Source organism: Ovis canadensis, chromosome 25, assembly GCF_042477335.2.
Source record: "Ovis canadensis isolate MfBH-ARS-UI-01 breed Bighorn chromosome 25, ARS-UI_OviCan_v2, whole genome shotgun sequence".
NCBI lineage: Eukaryota > Metazoa > Chordata > Mammalia > Artiodactyla > Bovidae > Ovis > Ovis canadensis.
The window spans coordinates 42,161,120-42,185,502 of NC_091269.1; the positions used below are offsets into that span (position 1 = coordinate 42,161,120).

At 35.2% G+C, this 24,383-nt stretch overlaps 1 protein-coding gene across 1 annotated transcript in view; it reads left to right on the top strand.

Annotated features, from left to right (window-relative positions):
• The first annotated feature begins 13,935 nt into the window (after nt 1-13,935).
• MYPN (myopalladin) overlaps nt 13,936-24,383 on the top strand; it is a 93,316-nt gene continuing 82,868 nt past the window's right edge. The window contains exons 1-2 of the mRNA XM_069571807.1: nt 13,936-14,195; nt 22,795-23,697. Of these exons, the coding sequence (XP_069427908.1) occupies nt 22,796-23,697 (902 nt within the window). The 5' untranslated portion in view covers nt 13,936-14,195; nt 22,795. The remainder of the gene's footprint in view (nt 14,196-22,794; nt 23,698-24,383) is intronic.

Below are 24,383 nucleotides of genomic sequence, written 5' to 3' on the forward strand. Positions count from 1 at the left end.
CTGATATCAACTGCAATCTTAAATAACTGACTTACTTTTTTGGTCCTCAATTTATCTACAAACTCCAGCCCGAGAAAGATAGGCTGGATCATAGCTAAAATGCTGTCCCCATCGTTCATATTGTGGAAATATCTTATGGCAGGGTCTCCAAGATACACCTACTTTTTGTATATTTCATACTAAAGGTCCCACACTGGATTATAGGACTCCTTCTTAGGGAGGTTCAGTTGGTTGACTGTCATTAGATTTTGCTGCTTATAATTACCTTGATGAAATCACCAGGTTCCATTGTCTGGTCCTCAGGTATCCAAGGTCAGAAACTTAATTTGTTTTTCAGAAATTCTTATAGTGATGCAGTCCTTTTGCAAGGTTATTTACATTAACCAAACTCCCAAGTCATGCAGCATCCAAAATTCCTATTTGTAAATTTACAGTGAGAAAGATGGCTTGAGAGCAAACTAAATGTCATATTTTCCTATCAACTTATTATTTAAAAGAAGTCTATTAAAAAAAAACTCAATTGAAATTAGAATGCTGTGGCATCCAAAATTCCAATTTGTTAATTTACAATGAGAAGATGACTTCAGAGCAAACTAAATGTCATAGTCTCCTATCAACTTCTTATTTAAAAGAAGTCTATTTTAAAAAAATTCAATTGAAATTAGAATGCTGTTGCATGATAATGCTGTTGCACCAAGGTAAGTAAATCATGGCACCTAGCAGTATTGTTTTGAGTTGCCAACACCACCATCAGGAGCAGAAAAGACTCTCTTGGATGAACATTGCTGATTCTTTCCTCTTTGACTTCCCTTTCCTACTTGTCATTCCAATTATCTCTTCAGATATAGATGCAGATATGTGCTAGTCCTTTCAGCTGTGTCCAACTCTCTGGGATCCTATGGACCATAGCCCACCAGGCTCCTCTGTCCATGGGATTCTCCAGGCAAGAATACTGGAGTGGGTTGCCATACCCTCCTCCAGAGTATCTTCTGAGATATAGATATAAATATTTATATACACACATATTTGATAGATAGGTAGGTAGGTAGATACTATCAGTTAGGCTACAATCAAATTATACTTCTTTTTTCTACTGACGGCCTTGATGCTTTTTTTTGTGAGTGTACCTTGGGGGCAATTTTTATAATTTTTTTTCTTTTTATAAATATCATACACCCTTATTAGAAGTTTTTTTTTTTTTTAAGTACAGCTAAGAAAAATATGAGAAAAAAATCTTCCACAGTTCTACCACCTGGTTATAACCAATTGAAATTTTAGAATACTGTACTCCAGAATCAAAATAAAATAAAACAGGGTCATATTACAAATACTATTTTGAAGACTATTTTGGGTTTTTTAAAATCTTATACAAACATTATTGCTCTTTAAAAATGAGTAACTTTAAAGTTTAAAGAGGTATATACAAGTATGGGCTTCAAAGTTTCAGGTGAAGCCGCTCAGTCGTGTCCGACTCTTTGCGACCCTGTGGACTGTAACCTACTAGGCTTCTCCATCCATGGGATTCTCCAGGCAAGAATACTGGCGTGGATTGCCATTTCCTTCTCCAGGGGATCTTCCCCACCCAGGGATTGAACCCAGGTCTCCCTCAATGGAGGCAGACGCTTTAACCTCTGAGCCACCAGCGAACTGAACCAATTCTCTCTCATTGAACTAATTTTTTTTTAACTAGTTAAAATTTTACTCTTTAATTAAAAACCTCAGAGGAAAAAGAGTCACAGTAGGACTTGGACACCAGTGCTTTCATCTTTGCTAGGGTTCACTGTATTTGCTCTTAAGTATTATTTTTGTTGTTCAGTCACTGCAGCATGTGTAACTCTTTGCAACCCCATGGACTATAGCACGCCAGGCTTCCTGTCCTTCACTATCTCCCACAGTTGGCTCAAACTCATGACCATTAAGTCGGTGATGCCACCCAACCATCTCATCCTCTGTTGCTCCCTTCTCCTCCTGCCCTCAATCTTTCCTAGCATCTGGGTCTTTTCCAATGAGTCGACTCTTCACATCATATGGTCAAAGGATTGGAGTTTCAGCTTCAGCATCAGTCCTTCCAGTGAATATTCAGTATTATAAAATGACTTAAACCTCTTTACAAAACTACGCTATAGAAATACAGCCAGCAGTATTTTATCACAAATAAAATTTCCCTTGTGATATGTGAATTATGCTGCCCTAAAATAATTTTACTAAGTCCTGTTCATTAGAACTTACAAAGAAAACAAATGAAAAAAATAAAAAAAGGTGGTTGTAACTGTGTAAAGATGTAAGACATGAGACATGAAATGCAGTACATGCAAATAACTTTCTTACCATAGTGTGCAGAAGTATCTTGGGCACTGGCATGGTTGGAGAACCAACCATAAGTCAGAATGCAGAATGGAGGCCCCCGCCTCACTTCTGACACACCAGCCATTTCATACTCTACAAACTCAGAGTACCTAGAACAAGCTTAACATAGACCCTCAAGGCAGGAACCTTCTCAAATCTTATTTCCAAGTCCAATCAGAAATGGACAATGTAAGGAATTTCCCCTCAACCTTCCTTTAAGAACACGAAACAAGTTTGAATGTTCATAATAGGTTTCCCTATTAAATAGTTTCCCTATTGCACTGTTAAATAATCAACTTCATAGGGACAGGAAGTAGAATGGTGGTTGCCAGGGTCTGGAGGTAAAGTGCGATGGGGAGTTATTATTTAATTAGTGCAAAGTTTCAGTTTTACAAAATGAAAAAAGTTCTGGAGATGGAAGGTGGTGATGGTTGCACAATATGAATGAACTTAATGCTACAGAACTGGATGGTCATTGCAATTAAAAATAAATAATTTTTTGAAAAAGAATAGGTACCTGGAGATCAAAGTTCAAAATAAATTTTTAATGAAGACCTTTCCTCACAATGTCAAAATAGAATAGAATTATGCTAAGACAAGTCATTTATTGGTATGAAGTTGATCCACAAATGGGTAAAAGATATTTCTAATAATTTCTAATATTTCTAATAATATTTCTAATAATTCTTAAATCATATTATCCTATGTATGTGGACACAATTCACTAAAACTTAAAGATAAATGCAATAAATAGTGATCTATCCAAATAAAAACTCAACACTCAGGTTGTTTGGGTTTTTTTTTTTTTTTTAGTATTGAGATGCTATGTAACTCTAGCTAGTTAATTATTCTTTATGTTAGCTTCCTCACATATAAAATGTGAGTATTAAAGCAGATCTACTTATAGGACTCTGATGAGAAATAGCTAATAAAAAATAATAAAACACTTTTCAAATGTAGTGTTAGTGCAAAAGATCATTTAAATAAAAGTATTAAAAACATCATTGCTCTTTGTATTTGATATCTACCCCAGTTCATCATCGTTATCATTAGCAGCATTTATTTAGTAGATCTAAATCTTCTTTATTTTATTCCATGTGGTGTTTATATACATTCAACATTAATCTATTAGACAATTCAGGATCATGGGAATACTAAAATGTCCCTCACTTCCCTAGATTTCTCCTCTCTAAATCACTTGACCTTAACAATAGTTTTGTCAACTTAAAGTTTTGTACTAATCTTATGCTAATATCCTTTCCTAGATCAGATGAAAAATAAGATATTTACCAATAAACTCAATTATCTCCTGTCCTAAAGCACATACCACAGAGTGGATAGACTGCTCTGATATTTGTCACCACTCTACTTATTTGGCTAAAGAAGGCTTGTTTGATACCTGGTTGTCAGATCAAATTATAATTGAAACCCTTTAGCTATGTTTAGCCCCTTGGCAGTAGCTGAGTTGAGAATTTAGAATTCAGAAGCAGATGGTTCAGGAGCACAGTAACTAGACGGGAAGCATTTACCTCCATGTCATTGGTTTAAAGCTGAACTTGGTTGATCACTATTGGTGTCCTATACAAGATGTAAGTGATCTGATTTGAATCTCTAATGAATAACACCCATGTTAAAAAAAAAAAAAAACTCATCACTCTTGGCACTAATTGGCATTCTTGTTGTCAGCGTCAGGACAGAAGCCAAGGACTGAATCCGTCTGGAAACCTGAACTGCGGCTGTGTCTGAGTCATCAGTCTAGGTGGCCCATTCAGCCTTTGGCCTTTCCTTAGAGTTTACAGCTCAGCGCAATTGTGCTTGACTTCACAAGCCAGATTAAAAGATGTTTACTTAAAATACATCTTTTTTTGATAAGAATGGTAATAATGATAGCTGACATATATTGGCCACTTGCTAGGAGCCAGGTATCCTTCTAAGAGTATTTACTTAACTCTCACAGCAATCCCATGAGATTGGTACTATTATTTCCCTCATTTTTAGAGATAAGGAAACTGAGGCACAAAGAACTTAAATAACTTGCCTAAGGCTTCTCAGATAATAAGTGGAGGTAGAATCTAGCTCTAAATACAATCTCTGCCTAATTATAGCATTTATTTGACTGCTTTTAATATCTTACCATACCAGTGATACAAAGTTTAAACAGTCTATGTTCAAATCAAACAGGGCACACATCAATGTCTCAGTTTAAAAACTGCTCACTTTTCTGTGCTAGTTATGTTTATTCTTTGTTTCTGAAAAGAGGCCATGGATCGCTCTTAAATTTGATTCACATGCATCCTTATTCTGTTAAGATACTTGAAGACCTTGATTTGGACTTTCCTGGCAGTCCAGTGGTTAAGAATGCAGGGGGCACGGACTGGATCCCTGGTTGGGGAATTAATATATCCCACATGTTGTGAGGTGCAGCCAAGAAAAAAATAAAAAGGACCTTGATTTTACAATGGTTAAATGTTCACCTATTTTTTGTTGTTGTTTGAGCAAAACATTACCTGAACTTGGAAACATCCTCTGACCTTAACATTTCTAAATTAATAGAGAAGAGAGAATTAAGCTCAATAAAAGCCTGTCTACTACTCCATCCCAATATAAACACAGTGAGTGATCACCAAATAGGCAATCCAGCTGCCTCTTTTTGTTAGCATAGTAATTGAGTTTCTTCCACCTACTCTTCATGCAAAATTAAAAAGCAGATAAGAATTTTTTTTCAAATCTGAGGCTCCATTTCATGAGACTTCGCATAGTAGCTAGGAAGGAACATTTAACTATACTGAGATAAATGAACTTAAAAATAAAGTTAATGAGCAATTTGATTATTTTAATGAATGAAAGAAATTAATCTGGTTCTCACAGAAAGCTTTTTTTTTTCACAGAAAGTTTTAAGACAGTAAAATATTATTTGCCATAATCACCAGCTAGAAATAGAAAAGAATCACTTTTTATGCTTCTTTCAGTCACCATCCATACTCAGTCATTAAAAGTATGTTTGAAGACTCATTTAACACATATTTATTGCTCCCAATTTTGCTAAAAGATAAACTTTATACAGGATGCTTGGGGCTGGTACACTGGGATGACCCAATGAGATGATATGGAGAGGGTAGTGGGAGGGGGGTTCAGGGTTGAGAACTCATGTACACCTGTGGTGGATTCATGTCAAACCAATACAGTATTGTAAAGTAAAAAAATTAAAAAAAAATTTTTTAAAGATAAACTTTGGGGTATTTCCCCCCAAAAAGGCTCTTGTTAAACTCAGTTAATAATGTAAACTTAGCAATCTGGGTTTTATTGCAGATTTATATTTAAATGGCCATTCTAGTGTTTCATTTTCCACATTCTAGTGTTTCATTTTCTAATATGCAAAATAATCATAATAAAGATGAACTTCAAGAAAAGGGGTGTTGCTTTATGTTGTTATTAGAACATAATAACCAAAGCATGATTGTAAATAACTTCAAAAAGATAAAATGGTAGGTAAACATCTCCTTAAGATACAGTCTCTTGTGCCTAATTTCACTATGTCTAGTAATCTGCAGATAGAGATGCACCAAGAGAATTGTTCATTTATGGTTACTTCGATTTCTTTTCTTTTTGTAAAAATTTTGGCTGCACTGGGTCTTCGTTGCTACGTGCAGGCTTTCTCTAGTTGCAGAGAGTGGGGGTTTCTCATTGTGGTGGCTTCTCTTGTTGCAGAGTACAGGCTCTAGGCACTCGGGCTCAGTAGTTGTGGCTCATGGGCACGTGGGATCTTCCTAGACCAGGGATCAAAACCAAGTCGTCTCCAATGGGAGGTGGATTCTTATCCACTGTACCGTCAAGGAAGTGCTCAATGTATTTCTCTGACCAGGGTGGCACTAGTGGTAAAAAACCCACCAGCCAATGCAGGACTAGCTCGATCCTTAGTTGGGGAAGATCCCCTGGAGAAGGAAATAGCAGCCCACTCCAGTATCCTTGCCTGGAGAATCCCATGGACAGAGGAGCCTGGCAGGCTACAATCCATAGGGTCACAAAGAGTCGGACACGACTGAAGCGACAGCACACACAGACTTGGGTGTGAATCACAGCTCTGCGGGGCCTTGAGCAAATTTTTACTCTGATCTTCGGTTTCCTCCTCTATAAAAAGAGGATGATGATATAGAACACCTTGGACAATCTCAAAGTATACCTCTTGAGACTTTTTCAGATCCTTGAATTTACAAAACCCACAGTAGCATACAGTTTTTTCAGTTTCATTCTCCATAAAATGGAGATAATGATTCATACTTCCTGGGTTGTTGCATTAAATTATGTATTAAATATGAATGATAAAGCTTGGTTGGTGTGGATACTGGGCTGGGTCAGCTAGGATCACTTAGAGAGCTGAGTAATTCATTCTGGTTTATCTGCATTTTAATAAGTCTAATTTGCAGTCAGTCACAAATAATTGAAATCTTGATCTATGTTAGAGAATAAATGTGTGTTTTAAATATATTGTACTCTATTTCACAGGCAACTCAGTCTGTGACTTGAGCTGGAATCTCAAAAACCAGGGCATAAGAACAGACAAAATTGCCTTTTAGCTATGAGTAGAAGGGTTTTGAAGTTCAAAACAGAAAAGAGAAGTCTATAGAAGCAGAAAAGAGTTTGATTCTAAAGGATTGGACAGAAAGTAAAGACCTGATGTAAAACAAGGTTGTTCCAAGGTGGGCAGGAAAAATAGTGGTAAGCCAGTTCAGGAGGATGCAAAAGTGTGACAGTGCCTCTTATGGCGCACCTATAGAAGAACTCTAGCAGCAGTAGGGCAAGGTGGGCGTTGTCAACAGCCCCAATCCTTTTCCAGAAGCAAAAGTCCCCCATATCAATTAGCTCAGGAATTGTGAGCAACCACTAAGCCAAATCACATACAGTTCCTTACTCAATGACTGGTACACAAAGAGCATCAAATATTTTTAGCTCCTTTTCTCATTTGAATTGATGCTTAATCATATTTCTGTGTTAAACTAATGTAATTGTTAATGACAACTAAATCAGTTAACGTTGCTGAGAGTTTGGTCATTCAATCTTTCCCGGCACATAATAAACATTCATTAAATATTTATTGAATTGTGTGAATAATTTAGGACAACTCAACAATTAATACATTATTTTTATAGCATGCTATAGACAAATAGGTTTAAGTGACTATTTTGTGCCGTGCCTTGAGATTGAAATTGTGTGGCCTACATAAAATTTTTTATGGCTTCAATTCTCAAGGGCTGGTCTAGTTAAATAAATAAAGCATAAATGCATAAATGCAAACTCAATTTAATTCAGCAGTGTAAGAAATGTTATGATCACTAGTTGTTTAATTACATAATATTTGGAAGGGAAGATAAGAAAGAAGGAAAGATAAAGCAAGGAAATATTCCTGAAATTTTTGGAGACAAGGATTTGTGTAGAAGAGTGGCAGATCAGACCAGAAAGACTATTAATATTTTATAGGATCAAGATGATCACATTTCTGATTATACTAAGATTTTTCTTATTCCAAGTTGAAATTTGCACAATACTGTCTGGCCAGTGGGCTGACTACAAAAAGATTTAGCCCCAGCTCAGTTTACTCTGTGGTAAATCTTTGTGTTTAATTCCCCTTTGACATTATATATTTGCTTATTCCTTTTATTGACATTATCACCCACTTTTTTATTTTTTTTTTTTTTTACTGCACCATGTGGCTTGCAGGATCTTAGTTACTTGACCAGGGATCAAGTCCAGACCCATGGCAATAAAAGGGCCAAGTCCTAACCACTGGATCACCAGGGACTTCCCTCACCCATATTTTTAATTAAAGTTTATTGTCTGGGTTAGAAGATGAAAGAAGAGGATTTCAAGGATAGTAATGGGAGACCTCTTGATTAGACTAGGTTTTAACTAATCCATTCTCAGTTTGGAATGAAAAACAATTGGGTGAACAGGCAAAATAAAAAAGGTTTTCCAGATTTTTCTCTATTAAAGTACACTGCCTTTATTTGATAGGAAGTTTGTTAACACAAGACACACCAAATGAGTAGGTCCATTTATGCAAATAAAAATGTGAACTTGAATAGGGATATAAAATACAAATTCATTTTGATAGACTTCATGTAATAAGATAACTTCTCAGAAATGTGTATTAGTCCTTGCTATTTTAGTCAACCAATTTTATTGAGTCGTCTTTGTGAAAACAGTCCAAGTCTTAGTCATATGCTATTTTTCTGTTCTCTTCTAGATTCTGTTAAATAAACACCATGCCCCTAAAATCAAAGTGATAATTTTAATAATCCTTTGTCCATCAATACATATGAAAATAATAGTGAGTTTCCTTCTTTGGGTGATTTCTGATTTTTTAATTAGCCTGTATAATTATTCTTCATTAGAAGGCAATGGAGGCCAATGAAAAACAAATACATTTAAAACTAAGAGGCCTACGTTTGAATTCAACCAGCTGTGTAGCTCACCGGTTGGGTAACTTTGGGAAAGCTAAACTTCTTTAAGTATTAGTTTCCTCCTTGTGGGCGTCCCTGGTGGCTCAGACAGTAAAGAATCTGCCTGCAATGTGGGAGGATTAGATCCCTGGGTCGGGAAGATTCCCCTGGAGAAGGGAATGGCTACACACTCCAGTACTCCTGCCTGGAGAATTCCATGGACTGAGGAGCCTGGCAGACTATAGTCCATGGGGTCACAGAGTTGGACACGACTGAGCTCGACTAACAACACACTTCCTTCTTATAACATGGAAATGACAATACCTTTTCAGGGTTGCTGTGAATGTTGAATAAGAGATAAAGGCTGCTCCTGTCAGAGTACACCAGGATGAAAAGTTCATTCCCATTTCCTTTCCTTCAGGTAACTAGTGTTAGCGCAATTATTCGGGTCATGCATAAGAACAGTGAACTCTGGTTTCAGCTTTCTGAGATGTCCAAACTGCCCAAAAATAGAATCTGAGTGGAATCCCCCAGAGCCTAGCACACTGGCATTTAAGATATTCTGTGATACTGTTACAAAGAGAAAATATTTCAACTGTTATTTTTCTACCCTTAATTTGTAAAAAAAATTACTGACCCATGTTGATGTGCTGAGAAACAACACAAAGCATTCAAACTTACTTTCAAAAGAACATAGCTTTTAAATTGTCTGAGCAAAATGATTATCATAAATAGAAAAAAAATAGGTCTGTCAAAGCATTCAGACTGACTTCCAATGTCCTATCTTTCAGCATTAATGCCTCATGTTTTGCTCTAGGTATCAATTCATGTTCTCAGCTAAAATATTGCAGATGGAATGTTTCTGAAAGCATTTGCTCTTTTTTCTGTTTTTTTCTCTTTTTGCTTGTTTGTTTAGTTATACAAAAGAATTTCAGCATTGGTTTCTGTTAGAAAAATTATAAACAAAACTCTATGTGTTTCCTTAAAATACTTACTTAAAGGAAGAGTAGGTTTTATGCTCATTTTTACCCTTTAAAAAATTTTTTACAAGTACCACAGAATGTGAACTTTTAAATATGTGCAGTAGTTAAGAGCACAGTTAGTCTTAGGTTTAATCCTGCTCAGTCACTCACTGAGTCACACACCCATTGTGTGACCCTAAGCAAGTTTTTAACTTCTTTCTAAGCCCCAGGTTCTTAAACATAAAATGAGAATTCTAACAGTACCTACTTCATAGATTGTTGAAGGAATATGTAAAATAAAGCACAATGTCCAAAAGCAACTACACTCTAATAAAAATTAATTTTTAAAAAGCACAATGTCCATAAAGAGCCTAGCATAGTGCCTAGCAAGCAGTTAAGGAATGTTAACTTATTTCTACTGAAATGATAAGCTTCTGTGTGCATTGATATAAGCAATACATCAATGTGGGGAGCAGTAGGAATCAATTGTAGACCTCAGGATTACATGCCTGATACTAATTGTCTTGGATTTCTTAAATAACTTAATGTTAATCATAGATCCTCTTTTTAAAATAAAAAAAACCCTAGGAACAGATTTTCTTCATGGAAATAATACTTTCTTAAAAGCATAAATGTTGATATGGTCTCCATATCAAAAGCGTGAGTGAAGGAAGACTTACTGTGCTTTCATGGAAACCATATAGTAAGGCTTTAACCTACCCCCAAATTGGGCACACATTTAAGTATTACAATAATTGATTATTTTCCCATATTTACTTTAATTAAACTGTCAACCATACTTTCAGTTTTGTATCAAGTAAAGATGTTTACACATGTCACATGCATAATGCGCATGGATATTTTGTGCATTCCTTACGTTTTATTCTGTTAAATGTTATCATTATTATCCTATTCATCTTAGAAGAAATCAAGAAAGTCTGTTTCCTTAGTCATCTTAGTCATTATCCACCCCCACCCTCAATCCAGGCTAAGAACACCGCGCAGACTGAGTTATTAAAGTCGATCCGAAAGAGCAATCTGTTCTAAATGACTGTCCCAAGATCTGCCACAGAACCCTGTAAATACTCTTCATTACTCTGGCAGGGCAGTATCACATTTCCTTCATGCTACTTTTGTGGCTGACTCAAGTTAGGCAGTGAGATTTGGACTTTGGATGATCCTGGTTGATTGATATAGGAATGGTCCTTCTCCTGGGACAGGTAATCAAATTTACTTTTCAGGATAATAAGTATTCTGTTTATAGTTTTTTAAAATGCTTTTAGTTTGTAAAACTAAAAAGGTTTTGAACTTACAGCTTTTTAAATTCTTTTTTTTTAGTTTTAGTTTTGAGCAAATGTTTTCAGTACCGTTGAGACGAAAAAGACATTTCTCAGGATTTAACTGTATCAATTACATTGTATCATGTTTGTATAAGACCCTCTATAATCTACCATACATACATTGTTTTGGATGGTCAAGAACTTGTCTCTGTTGTGTTTTTCTCATTAGCAAAGATTAGAAAATAATTATGTCTCTGTTCTTTAAAAATAAGATATTGTTGTTGTCTTTTCATCTGATACATACCTCAATATAAATCTGTGAACTTTAAGCAAAACTCATTGAAAGTTTGGAATATGTGAGAAATTTCTTTTTAAGTATAAAAATCTATAGCAATTTGGAAAAATAGCTATATAAATTTTATATGAATCTGCTAGCACAGATTCTTACACACTTATTCTCCAAGTGAAGACTTCCTCTATCATAGATCTTCCAGATTCTTTGACATTCCTGTGGATCACCCCAATGTGAGTAAATTGTTTCTATAACTGGGTGACTGAATTCAGAAAACAGCTGAAGGCAAGCACAGGATCATGTTCAAACCACAATAAACACATGTGTTAGATGGGCCACTCAACTTTGTGGGTAAGGCTTAAGACATGTAACCTTGTGTTTACCTGACGTTTATGAATTTTGTTTTTAACTCTATTGGATTTAGATATATTTTTATAAGCTTTAAGAATTATTCTTTGTACCAATAAACTGTTAAAATCTCAACTAGTAGGTTTGTGGTGTAATGTAAGATGATATGCAAGTTATATTATATTACTTGGGAGCAGAAACCAATTTTTAAAAACTAGAATCTAGAATACAAGGTTCATGTATTGTATGCAAGGTATAATATAAAGTATTTATATGCATCTTTTTCCCCCAAAGAGCTCAAAAAATTTTTACACTATCTGTATTCAAAAATGTTGCAGTAAAAATGAGAGGAGATATATTACTGCTATTCAGAAATTCTTTGTCTCTTTCTTTTATAACTGTTTTTAAAAATGGATTTTAATTCTTCCTGTTAATTCCTAATTCCACTGCCCAACCAGCTCTACTTTATCTTTCAGTATGGGTCTCCTCCCACCTCAGTGTTCCATATACCTGGGTGAAAGGTAGGATATCAGGCTTATAATGGAACAGTTTGCAAGGAAGTCAAAATGTATTCACTTGCAGTGTGTGTGAACATTTCCCTTTAGAAGATCAAACTATAGCACATCTATGCGCTAAATGAAACAGAGGTTCTATTTTTCCCTGTCCCTAGTCAAGACTTAGTAGTCCTTATACTGTTTATGCCTCAAGATCTGAATGGGATAAATGGGGAGAAAATCCTCTTTAAATAAAAAGAAATTTTGGGGGCATCTACATAAATAGAAAATGCAGAAACACAATTAAGTAGGTTAATTTCAGAACAACACTAGGTAAGAGAGCAAACAACCCTGTATATTGACAATTTAGATTAATGCAGTAATGAAAATAATCTAGCCACATAACTCAGTTCTTCTTGTGCCTTCTTCCCTCCTCAGTAACTATTCTTTTGACCTGGATTATTTTAAAGTTTTCCTCAATACTCTTTTTCATTACATTTCATGTAATTTCAAAGTTCTTTAACAAAAGGTGTAGTGAAGCTTCTGATTTGATCATACTAAACAAATTTTAAGTCTATTCAGTATATTATAGAGCTTCAAGGTGACTGAAAAAGGTAAAAAAAAAAAAAATACCCCCAAATCTCTTAGTAAATACCATGAGGTCAAGAATCAGTATATTTTCCATGGACAGAGGAGCCTGGGAGGCTACAGTCCATGGGGTCGCAAAGAGTTGGACACAACTGAGCACTGCTTTATACCCAGTACCTGGTACCTAGTAGGCATTAATTAGATAAATATTTGCTGAATGAATGAACAGGAAGAAATTCTGCAAGTAGTTGGTGATTTAAGAAAGGTAGGTTTAAACCAATGTATTTTATGCTACCCAAATCTAAGAATGACCCTTTTAAGAAACAACTGAATTTATTTATCTGAATTTTCAAGACCTAGGCTTCCACCGAGATTGAAATAATGGGGCTAAATTTTTTTTTCAATTTTTTCAAATTCATATTCTGAACAAGTATGAAATCATATCAAAGAGCCTATCCTTGACAAAGTAGGTTTTTCAGCAGATGTTGGTTTGGTTAAGGATTCTTTTTCTCGTTCAGTAATACTTGTGAAAGAAGAAATCTGGCATAGACCTTTTCAAAATAATATACAAAAAAATTATTCCAGGATAGTAATCGATGAACAGAAGTTGTAATATATTATATTATACAGTAATTTAGACTTTTAAACAGTACTTGAGTATTTTTTTTCTGAAAAAGTTTGTTCAAACTAATTTGTTACCAGGTTTATTCTCAGACTGATGGCTTTTTCCTCTCCATTTTTTCTGGGATCTCTAGTTACCAACTTTTAATGTTAGTTATCGTCTGCTTTTGCTAAGCTTTTGGACAACAAAAAAAAGAAAGATCTCTCAGCTTTAAAATGTTAGACCTCACCTTCATGCTGGCTTTTCACAGCCAAATTTCCTAAAATGGCTCAGTGATTAAATGAGAGTAAATTTCCCATGAATTTAGTTTAATTCTCTTAAAAATTAAGAATTTTGAAATATTTCAAAAAGAATGCCGTTTTCTTTGAATGTGCTATCATGAATCCAGTGTTAATTCTAAACATAAATCAATAAACAACTTGGGCCGCTAGCTGTAAGCGAAATTCTATAGGTGGGAAAACTGATTGACCCCCACCGCCCATAGGTGCTGGCCTGCTGTGGAATCCCTTTGCTCAGTGCTCTCCTACCCAATCAGGTGGAATGTTTCACAGGCACATGGTTTATGCAGCTCAAAATAACTTGGGACCTGTGAGCTGACAAATGCTCTGGCTCCGGTGGTGACAGGTTGTCCAGCTTCTAACAGCCATCTTCACTGAAACTAAGGTTAACTCCTCACTCTCTATGGACGGCTACTCTCTATTTCCAAGGGCGTGAAGAATTTTCTTTTTCTCCTGGGCTTTCATCTAAACGTTCTCCTTGGATAATTATCATCACAGTGGAGTGCCTGGGTTGGACATCCTCATCTGGGTCAACTAAAAAAAGAAAGGTAATATCCAGATTTAAGTTCTCGAGTGTGTTTTGATAACAAGAAACTGACAATGGGAAAGGGGGGATTTCAGAGACCTAATTTCTGTTGTGTGGAATGAAACCGAAGCTAACTTCTTAATTATGTACGATGGGACACAAAATTACATGAAAAATAAAGTCTTCTACATGGTCAGATTTTACAGGGGGTTGATGAGACCCTCAGAGATCACAGCCCACTCGGGTCCTAAGGGAAAATATCTCAACAGAGGAAGTCGTGACGTGTGTATCATTGGCATTTTCCATACATTCTTTTATTAAAATAATGGTGTTTGTATGGAGAATATGTGTGCAATGCCAATTTCCTTTTTAATGGAAATCAAACTTAAAATAATATGACTCCATAGTTAAAGACTTTCATTTAACATTTTTTTATCATGTAAAAGGATATGCTTGCTATATTTAGCGCTGGGAGATCTGCTCCCTGGATTAATGTACACAACAGCTGCAGAAAGTCTTGCTCAAAGGACATTGCTCTTTCTTTCTCTCCTTTCTCTCTCTCTCTCTCTCTCTCTCTCTCTCTCTCTCTCCCTCCCTCCCTCCCTCTCTTTTCAGCTGCAGCAGAAAGACGCTTGACAGTCAGTGGCAAGTGTTTGGCCTGGTACATTGCACTATTAGCAGTAATTAGATGCACAACTTGAATTATTTTTTAATAATCGTGTAAGCAAAGAAAAGGAGAACATGAGTAAATCTGTATTTCCATTTCCCAAAAGTGAACATTACAGTAAGAGTGCTAAGAAATTTTACTATCTTATCAACAAATTTTTTTCTTTTTACTCATACTTGTTTAAGATACTAGCATCAATCAGTTTGATAGAAATAAAACAGATAACCAGTTTCCTTTCTCAAAAAAAATATGATTCAACTACTTTCATACTGGTAATGAGAAAATGAATTCTACAAGGTCTAAATTAAAAATTTGTTATAACTTTTTAGCCTCTCCTTAATAATAACTCTTAACTTCACATAAAATACATATCATCCTTTTCTACAAAACTAGAATATCCAGACTTATAGCTATAATAAACATATTTTTAAACAAAAATTAATATAAGCTGTCTGATATACAATTTGACAATATGTAAACTATTTCAAATCAAGACCATCTCATGAAATCTGAAATATATGCACACTAACTTTGTCAGGAGACAAAATTATAAACATTACAGAATCTTATAATAATGGACTATGAAACAAACAGTTGGACATTATCCAAATTCTGGAGGTTTGTCTGTATTCCCACTTATAGAATATGGCTAATGCTATTGGAACTTGAGACAATGTATCAAAGCCCTAGTGTCCTATATGTCTATAATTTTGAATAAGACTCTATTCCAGACTTTAATACATCTATTGTATAACAGAATACACTTTCCAGCTCAAGGTGCTTCCAAAGGCACATATTCAGTGGAACAGACTCAGAACCACAATTCATGGACACAAGAAATTAAATGAGTTTGTATCCTGACTAGGTTTTGGAATTTATAGAGATGAATTTTCAAATTTACTTTTGAAGAAATGAGACTGCAGGTAAATTGGGTTTCACTGTGAAAGATCTTTAATGGACTAAAGTTAATATATGAAAAGGTGACAGCTAGATTTTTTTGACAGTTAACTCGTACACACAATAGGAGTAATGAACTCAGCTCATTAACATGAAAATATAAGATGAATGAGACTGCCAACCCCAGAATAATTAGTTGCCTTCATTGACATTGAGATTTGACGAAGGCATTGCTTATTGTGTGGTGTTATTGCCTATAACAAGATAAAAAATGAAAAGATTTTTTTAAGCTTGTTCCCTCTCTTAAGAGATACAGAAGGATCAAACACCACAGAGATATTTTCTTAAATTTCTATGGTGCTTTACAGCTAACAAAGAGCTCTAGAACTGTGATGGCACCGTGCTTTTGCTTAAAGGGAACAACCCAGGTACTGACAAAATGGTCTGTTGAGTAATTTAGGAATGTGTGTTTAGCAACTACATTTTTGGTGGGCACAACAGTTGGTGTGACTATTTACCTGCAATTACTAAAGAACTCTTAGAGCTCATGTATAATCAGAGTCACCTTGACAAGCTCTGTACAGACTACATGTGTTACAGAGACCTCCACTTGGAGTCACGGTGCACCCCACGGTCTGGGATGGGCCCAGCAGAGCCTTCCCACCAAGGGCTTGAATTCCAACTAGATCTTGAGATCACAAACCTATTTGGGGTACTTGTTCCTTTCCCAATCTAGCAAATATGTCAATTAAGGAAGTTATCGCTTTTCAAATCCTTAACCACCTAAGGGAAATTGACACAAGTATTAGGAGACTGAAGAAAGTCGAAAATGTTTAAATTTTTTTCTAATTTTTCTTACTTAAAATGAATCTTTGAGTTAATTAGAATTGACAAAGTTTTCTTATTTGAGATGTTCTATATAAGAACTAAGTTCATCATGAATGGTGAACCCTTCAATTTTTGTGAAGAGTTTGGTAGTCACCCTAGAATCCTGAAGCCTTCTGACTTGGCTTCCATTAACCTTTCCATGGGTCATAGAATTTACTTCTACACTACTTTTTTTTCAATATTTCAGATTAAATACTAACTTTGGGCTTTGGTTTCTGCATCCTTTATACTAGTGCAAAGGATTACCTTAATTTTGTATAGTGTTCTACATGCCTAAAGGTCTTTCACAGAGAATTCCCTGGTAGTCCAGTGGTTAAGACTTCGCCTTCCAACACAGTGAGGGTGGGTTCAGTCCCTGGTCAGATCCCATATGCCTTGTGGCCAAAAAAAAAAAAAAAAAACCATAAAACAGAAGTAATATTGTAACAAAATCAATACAGACTTTTAAAATAAAAATTAAAAAATTACCTTTTAAAAAAATTAAGTTCTTTCATAAACAAACCCTATGAGGTAAGCAGGGTAATTCTGTTCATCCTCCGCTTGGAGATGAGTTACTTAAAGACATCTATCTTTTCCTGTTCTAGGCAAAGTTAACTGTTACATATTAGGTTGTTTTTGTGTTGATCTAGAGGGTAAAGCATCTGCCTGCAATGCAGGAGACCCGGGTTCAATCCCTGGGTTGGGAAGATCCCCTGGAGAAGGAAATGGCAACCCACTCCAGTATTCTTACCTGGAGAATCCCATGGATGGAGGAGCCTGGTAGGCTACAGTCCATGGGGTTGCAAAGAGTCGGACACAACTGAGCGACTTCACTTTCTTTCTTTCTTTTAGTACCAGATTTGCTTTTTCACTTAATATCTAAGAATACTTCATAGCCAGAAAACTTCAGTAACCATGTTTGAATTGAAATTACTTCATATAAGGTTTTGCGAATTCTTTATCAAAGCCCCTCTTTAAACATCCATATTATAACCAAAAGATGAACTAATAACTCATGATATTTCTAACGATAAGGTAGTCTTAGAACCTACAGAAGAATATTGTTGCATTAATAAGACTTGAGAAATATGTCCAAAGGTATCAGCATTAAGTTTTGTTTTTATAAACCAGACTCTTAAATTTTAAGCAAGTCCTGAGGTGAGATCTCTTTTTCAGGAAAATTCATAGGGGGAAAAAAATAGAGATATTTAGCAAAATAAAGTGAAGAACATTCAGTAAGCATTCTATGTGGCTAAGTTAATTTACATGATTTACTGAAGTTGGTCTTGATACCACATTAATTGCCTCATTTCAAACCTAAGACTATTTCATCAAAACCACAATCTGTTTCCAAGGATATTTACTGATTCTTATTTTGAAAATGGCAGAATATCTGCTTCAACTTCATAAGCAGCAGAAAGAAGGAAGCAATGTCCAATGTTTAGCACTCTGAAGACATCAGTTGAAATGTCTAAGAGAACTTTAACATCTGTCAAATGAAATGTCCAAGAGAACGCTTCTTAAAACCTGCTTCTTCCTCATTCCAGTAAATGATTCCACCATTCACCTAGTTGTTTAGGCTACAAATACTAGACTCTTGTATTCTAGTACACTCTTGACTCTGTTCTTTCTCTTCTATTCCACTTTCAATCCATCAGCAGATCATACTAGCTCTATTTTCAAAAGATACCTCAAATCTGACCATTTCTCGCTACCTCCAGCTGATACCACTCATTGATTCCCAACTAGCATCATTTCTTGCATTCTTTGCATAGCAGCCACAGTTGAACTTTGTCAAAACCATATTATCTGCTTCAAAAAACTTTACAGTGGTGTCCCATTCACATGTTTAATAAAACTCAAAGTCTTTCCTATGGTCTGAAAGCCTTCACATGCCCTAGCCCTCTACTCTTCTTTATGACTCACCTCCTGGAACACTGGGCTTGACTCAAACACACCAAACATTCACCTTCCCTGGCCTTGACACTTACTGCTCCCCAGTCAGGAATATTCTGCCTCCCTAATGGTCATGTGGCTAACTTCTCCACTGCATGATAAGCTTTGCCTGATATCCCTCACCTAAATAGCGCGTCTTCTTCTCTACCCCATCATTCTCTATTCCCTTGCCCTACTTTATTTTTCTTCTTAACATTTATATATTCTCCACTAGAATGTCAACTCCATGAGGGCAAGGACTTTGTCTTTTGTTCACTGATGAATCCTCAGGGCCTAGAACAGTGCCTGGCATATAGTAAATGCTCAATTAATATTTATTGGATGAATAAATGCAAGCAGGGTTATCCATAGCTTTTAGGTTTCTTAAAAGTATTAATTTTATACAGATAGTTTTAAAATTAATGCTTGAAACAGAAAGTAATACATGTTCATATTTCCTATTTTAGGTAGTATCTATCAGTTTAACAATTTATATATATATTTCCACCTAAGAACTAATTGAGATGAAATTGTTATTACCCCATTTGATAGATGAGGATAACTGAGATTCAGACACATTAAGTAACTTGCTCAAGATAGCAAAATTATTTAGTGTTGGACTTGAGATTCAAAACCAGTTTTTTTATTATAATCAGATGTTCTTTGATACTTCTGGTATAAAAAAACACATAATTCCAGTTATTTTATCCTCCATAAATACATTTTTATTTGAAAGTCACTTGAATTTCCTACTGCTTTCACCAGTCTATACGTTTCCTTTGTGTCTATAAATTTCCTCTGTAAATATTTCTATTTATCTGTCTTACTTTAGCCTGCAACTTAAAAACAATAGATTTAGTAGGAAGTTTTAATGAACAAAATAATTCAACAGATACTTTTTGATTACCTTATATATGCTGTGCACGCACAGAGATGATGGTATACAAAACAAAGTGAGGTAACAGTAAATAGGCAAATATATACTGAAATAAGGGCTGTGTTTGAGGGTTAAGACAGTGAATTTGGGGAGCATATTGGACAGGGACCCAATTCAGGGAAAAGAAGAAATCTTAAGGCCATGCCTCAGCTAAGAGCTGAAGATTGTATAGAACTTGGGCCAATAAGATAGCAAAAGGCATGAAGACAGGGAGCAGCCTGAGCAAAGTTATGTACAAAGATCTGAAGGCAGCATAGTTTGTTCATGAGACTATTTCAATGGAGTATAGATATGCTAAGTTAACTATAGATTAGAGTTCAGTTTCTCTTCAAAGTGTGCCCTTGCATCAAGTCATGTCACTAGTTCTACTTCCATTTCTTATCATGGTATGTGGCCACAGTTGTTAAATAATAATAAATAATAGTAAGTACCCTATATTGACTGTTTACTAAATGCCAAGCACATTTAATAACCCATCAGCCTATGAGATGGCTATATTATTATCCCTGTTTTACAAACAAGCACACTGAGGCTTATAGAGGTTAAGTAATTTTCTTGAATTTAAAAAGCTAGGAACTGTCAGGATTAGGATTTGAACCAAAGTGTTAGGTAACAAATGCTACATTCAAACATTAAAGAAATCCTTAATTTTGAACACTTGGAATTTTTGTTATAATGATTTCTCGTGACTAAACATCAGAACAGGTACACATTTACACCTTAATTGGCTCCTTTTCATTAAAAAAGAAAAAAAAATAGTTATAGAGAGCAGTAATTACTTATATGAGTATTTTATTCTGTATTTGCACCATAAATATAAACTTTTTGGAAGTTCTTCAACATTAACATCACCTTTTACCTAAGTATTATCTTTTTACTAACATCAGTTGAACGCTCACCAGAGTGGTTGGCCCTGTTAAGAGATTTGCATTCATAATGTTATTAATCCTCATTTCCCTGGGAAATAGATACTATCCATGTTTCACAGATGAGAAGTTAGGTAATTTTCTCAAAGTCACACAACACCTAAGAGATGAAGCTAGAATATGAAAACAGATTTATCTGATTTCATAGCCAATGCTCAATCCATGTTTTCCCAAGATAAAAGCCATCTTAAACTAAACAGTTAAAGACAAAGTCACATTAAAACACAATATACAGTAATGTCCAACTAATAGAGGGGACATCCTGAGTTATAAGTCACTTAATTTTTCTTCTCATATTTAAATGTATACATAAACTCAAACTAGGTTAATGGGATAGTTGATTTACAAATGGAAAGGATTTTCAATCAGTATATTAATCACATTTTCAAATAGTATTTTGTACCTTATTTTAATGTCTTTAACTGTTCCTCTACAAAGTAAATGTACAAAGTGACAAATTTTCTGCTGGGCTCTCAATTACATTATTATATACTATTTTGTGTATCCTTCAGTGTTCTTCAAAATTTAATACAGCCATATAGTTCTATTTAATGAGTATATCATAATTTAACTAATTTTTATTGGCCATGGTTCCACTTTTTTAATATTATCATCCATACTATGAGGAATATCTTTGTAGATAAATCTTTATACCCATCCAACCCCTCTGCATTTTCAATTAATCTTTTTTAAGGTACATATTCATTTATTTGACTGTGCCGGCTCTTAGCTGCAGCATGTGGGATCTAGTTCCCTGACCAGGGATCAAACCCAGGCCCCCTGCATTGGGAGCATGGAATCTTAGCTGCTGGACCACCAGGGAAGTCCCTCAATTAATCTTTTTTTGAGGCACAATAAACTTTACCCAAACAAGTGGCTCCAGTGGTGTCAATCTCAGCCTGTGGCTAGCAGATGGAAAAATATTTTCCTGTAGGTCATCCTTTCAACCATCTCTAATTGTCCTCTCAAGGTGACTGCCTACCTTGTCAATTTAGAAGTTAGTTTTAAGTAGCATTCTAAAAGTGTGAGAAGTAGGGCAGTCCCTAGGAAGCCCTACTTGTGATATATTGTGGTATTACAAATATTTTTACTTATAAGTGAGGCAGTCATATAAAAGAAGGAAGAGAAATTAACTGAAATAAAATTTGTCCTAGAATGTTAAAGCCCGAAAATATTCAGGATATTACTTTCCTCTCCACCTTTCCAGCACAAGGCACACAGTGGCCAAGAATGGCAAATAGTAGCACGCAGTAGCCAAGAATGGCAAACAGGCTTCATCTCCATTACCAGCTCTGATTGGGTGGTGGTGGCTGAGGGAATGGAGACTTTAAAAAGTGAAGGTCAGTGGGAAGAATACTGTAATTAGTTGGCTACATCTCTTACAGAGGAAAGAGAGGAGTAACAGCCTATGATGGGTCACAAGCTTGCTAGCCGTCTAGTAAACGTCTGAGTGAATAAAATGGATGACAATAATATGACAGTGGTTTGCATTACCCAAACTTCTAGCCCTGGGGACTGAGCTAAAGTTACTATACTGAATGAAAGTTACTGTACTATTTTTATAACACTTTACAAATTATTTATTTTTGAATAAATATATTCATATAACTTATGTGACTATATAATTGATTATAACATATTCATATAATTACAATTTAAAAGTAAGAAAATGGTATACAGTGAAAAGTGTCCTGTATTGAACCCCACTTCCCTGTCTTCCATATCCCCTTTTCATCAATGTTAATTTAAGAGATTTTTTTTAAACCTAGGTGTACTCACACTCTTATAGAAATTAATTAATTATACCTTATTTGAAAAAGCTAAATCACTATAGTTTTCAAGAGCAGATTGAGCCTACAAACAACACTGAATTTAAACAATTAGTTTCTAGTCATAAAAACATTATTTATTTTCATGAGCTAGATCAAGTTTTTATTTTTCAATAACAAGATTATTTTATCAAAATCTTTTAATTTCTGTTATTTTATTACATTCAGGGGAAAGGGGAAAGGATGGAGAGAAAATCTCTGTGTATGAGAAAGTACTCTAAAACTAAAAGCCCTTTATAGATATTATCAAAATTGTGCTTAGAAACTATATTTAATGTCTCTATAGTTATAGCATAGCTTTCAAAATTGAACTCATATTTAAAGATTAATTTAATAAAGTGATAATCACCCATGCTTTTATTTCCAGTTTCAGGGAAACCTCATTCAGTTCCTCTTCATTTTACAATGTGAGAAGTCTTTAAACTTTGTGAAAGTTATCAAAATTAGGTAATTTTAATTTTAAGGTTTAAGTTCTTAAGTATCTATCAGTCTATAATCAATACAGACCTATTATTCTTTAGAAATAATCTAAACATTTTGTCATTATTGCTATTTTATGACAGCATGCAAGACGACAGCCTAGAAGCTTCTACTTCCATATCTCAGCTTCTGAGAGAAAGCTATTTGGCTGAAACTAGGCATCGGGGAAACAATGAAAGGAGTCGAGCAGAGCCTTCCTCCAACCCTTTCCATTTTGGGGGTTCTTCTGGAGCTGCTGAAGGTGGAGGAGGCCAAGATGACCTTCCAGATCTTTCAGCCTTTCTGAGCCAAGAAGAATTAGATGAAAGTGTCAATCTGGCAAGATTGGCAATCAATTATGACCCTCTGGAGAAAGCAGATGAAGCTCAAGCTAGAAAACGTTTTTCTTCTGATCAGACGAAACACTCATCTATATCAAGTTTTGACCCTAATTTCTGCCAGGATAACTCTCGAAGCCCTACCAACTCTAAAGAGAGCCTCCAGGAGACAAAAAGGCCACAGTACACTTCTGAAGCCCAGTCCAAAAAAGTATTCTTAAATAAGGCTGCCGATTTCATTGAAGAGCTCTCATCCCTTTTCAAAGCCCATAGCTCCAAAAGGATTAGACCTCGTGCCTGCAAAAACCACAAGAGTAAATTGGAATCGCAAAACCAAGTTATTCAGGAAAACAGCTCCAGTTTCCCAGATCTATCAGAAAGAAGAGAAAGATCTTCGGTTCCCATACCTATCCCTGCAGATACCAGGGATAATGAAGTGAACCATGCGCTGGAACAGCAGGAAGCTAAGAGGCGTGAAGCTGAGCAGGCTGCTGGTGAGGCGGCCAGTGGAGACACCACCCCAGGGTCCTCTCCTTCTTCTTTGTACTATGAAGAACCTCTGGGGCAACCTCCCCGGTTCACACAAAAGTTACGGAGCAGAGAAGTTCCAGAAGGAACCAGAGTACAGTTGGATTGCATAGTGGTAGGAATTCCACCACCTCAAGTAAGGTAAAAATGTCCCATTAGTAACACTTGGTAATTACTTTCCATCTATTGTGATCCTTCTAATTTTATCTTTCAAGTATGTGGTTTCAAAGATTATATACTCCCTTTGAGAAAAACAGAGTTTAAAGCACACTGTCCAATGGAAGTATAATATTAGACATGTGCAATTTAAAATTTTCTAATAGTCAAATTTTTTTTTTCAAATTTTTTAAAAATAAAATAACGGGGTAAAGCTGATTTTTAAAACTATATTATTCAATCACTATACTTTAAAAAATACTACCATTTCAACATGTAATCAATATGGAAATTATTAATAAGACATTTTATATTCCTTTTGTCATACTAGGGCTTCAAAATCTAATGTGAATTCTGTACTTACAGCATATCTCAGTATGGATGATAAATTTTTCTAGGAAATACTTAATGTGCATTTAGAGTTCAAAAAATATACAGTTGAAAGACTATACTGTAAGATCCAAGTTGTTCCAAACATATTTGAAAGTTCTATCAGAATTGAATTGAGTATCAGCTTTTACACTTAAATTAATTAAGGTTAAATACAATTAAGAATTCAGTTCCTCAGTTGCACTGGCCACATTCCAAGTGTCCACATGTGGCTAATGACCATGGTATTAGCACAGGCCTACAGCCTATAGCTTAAAAAAAAGTCTTTATGATCTATATTC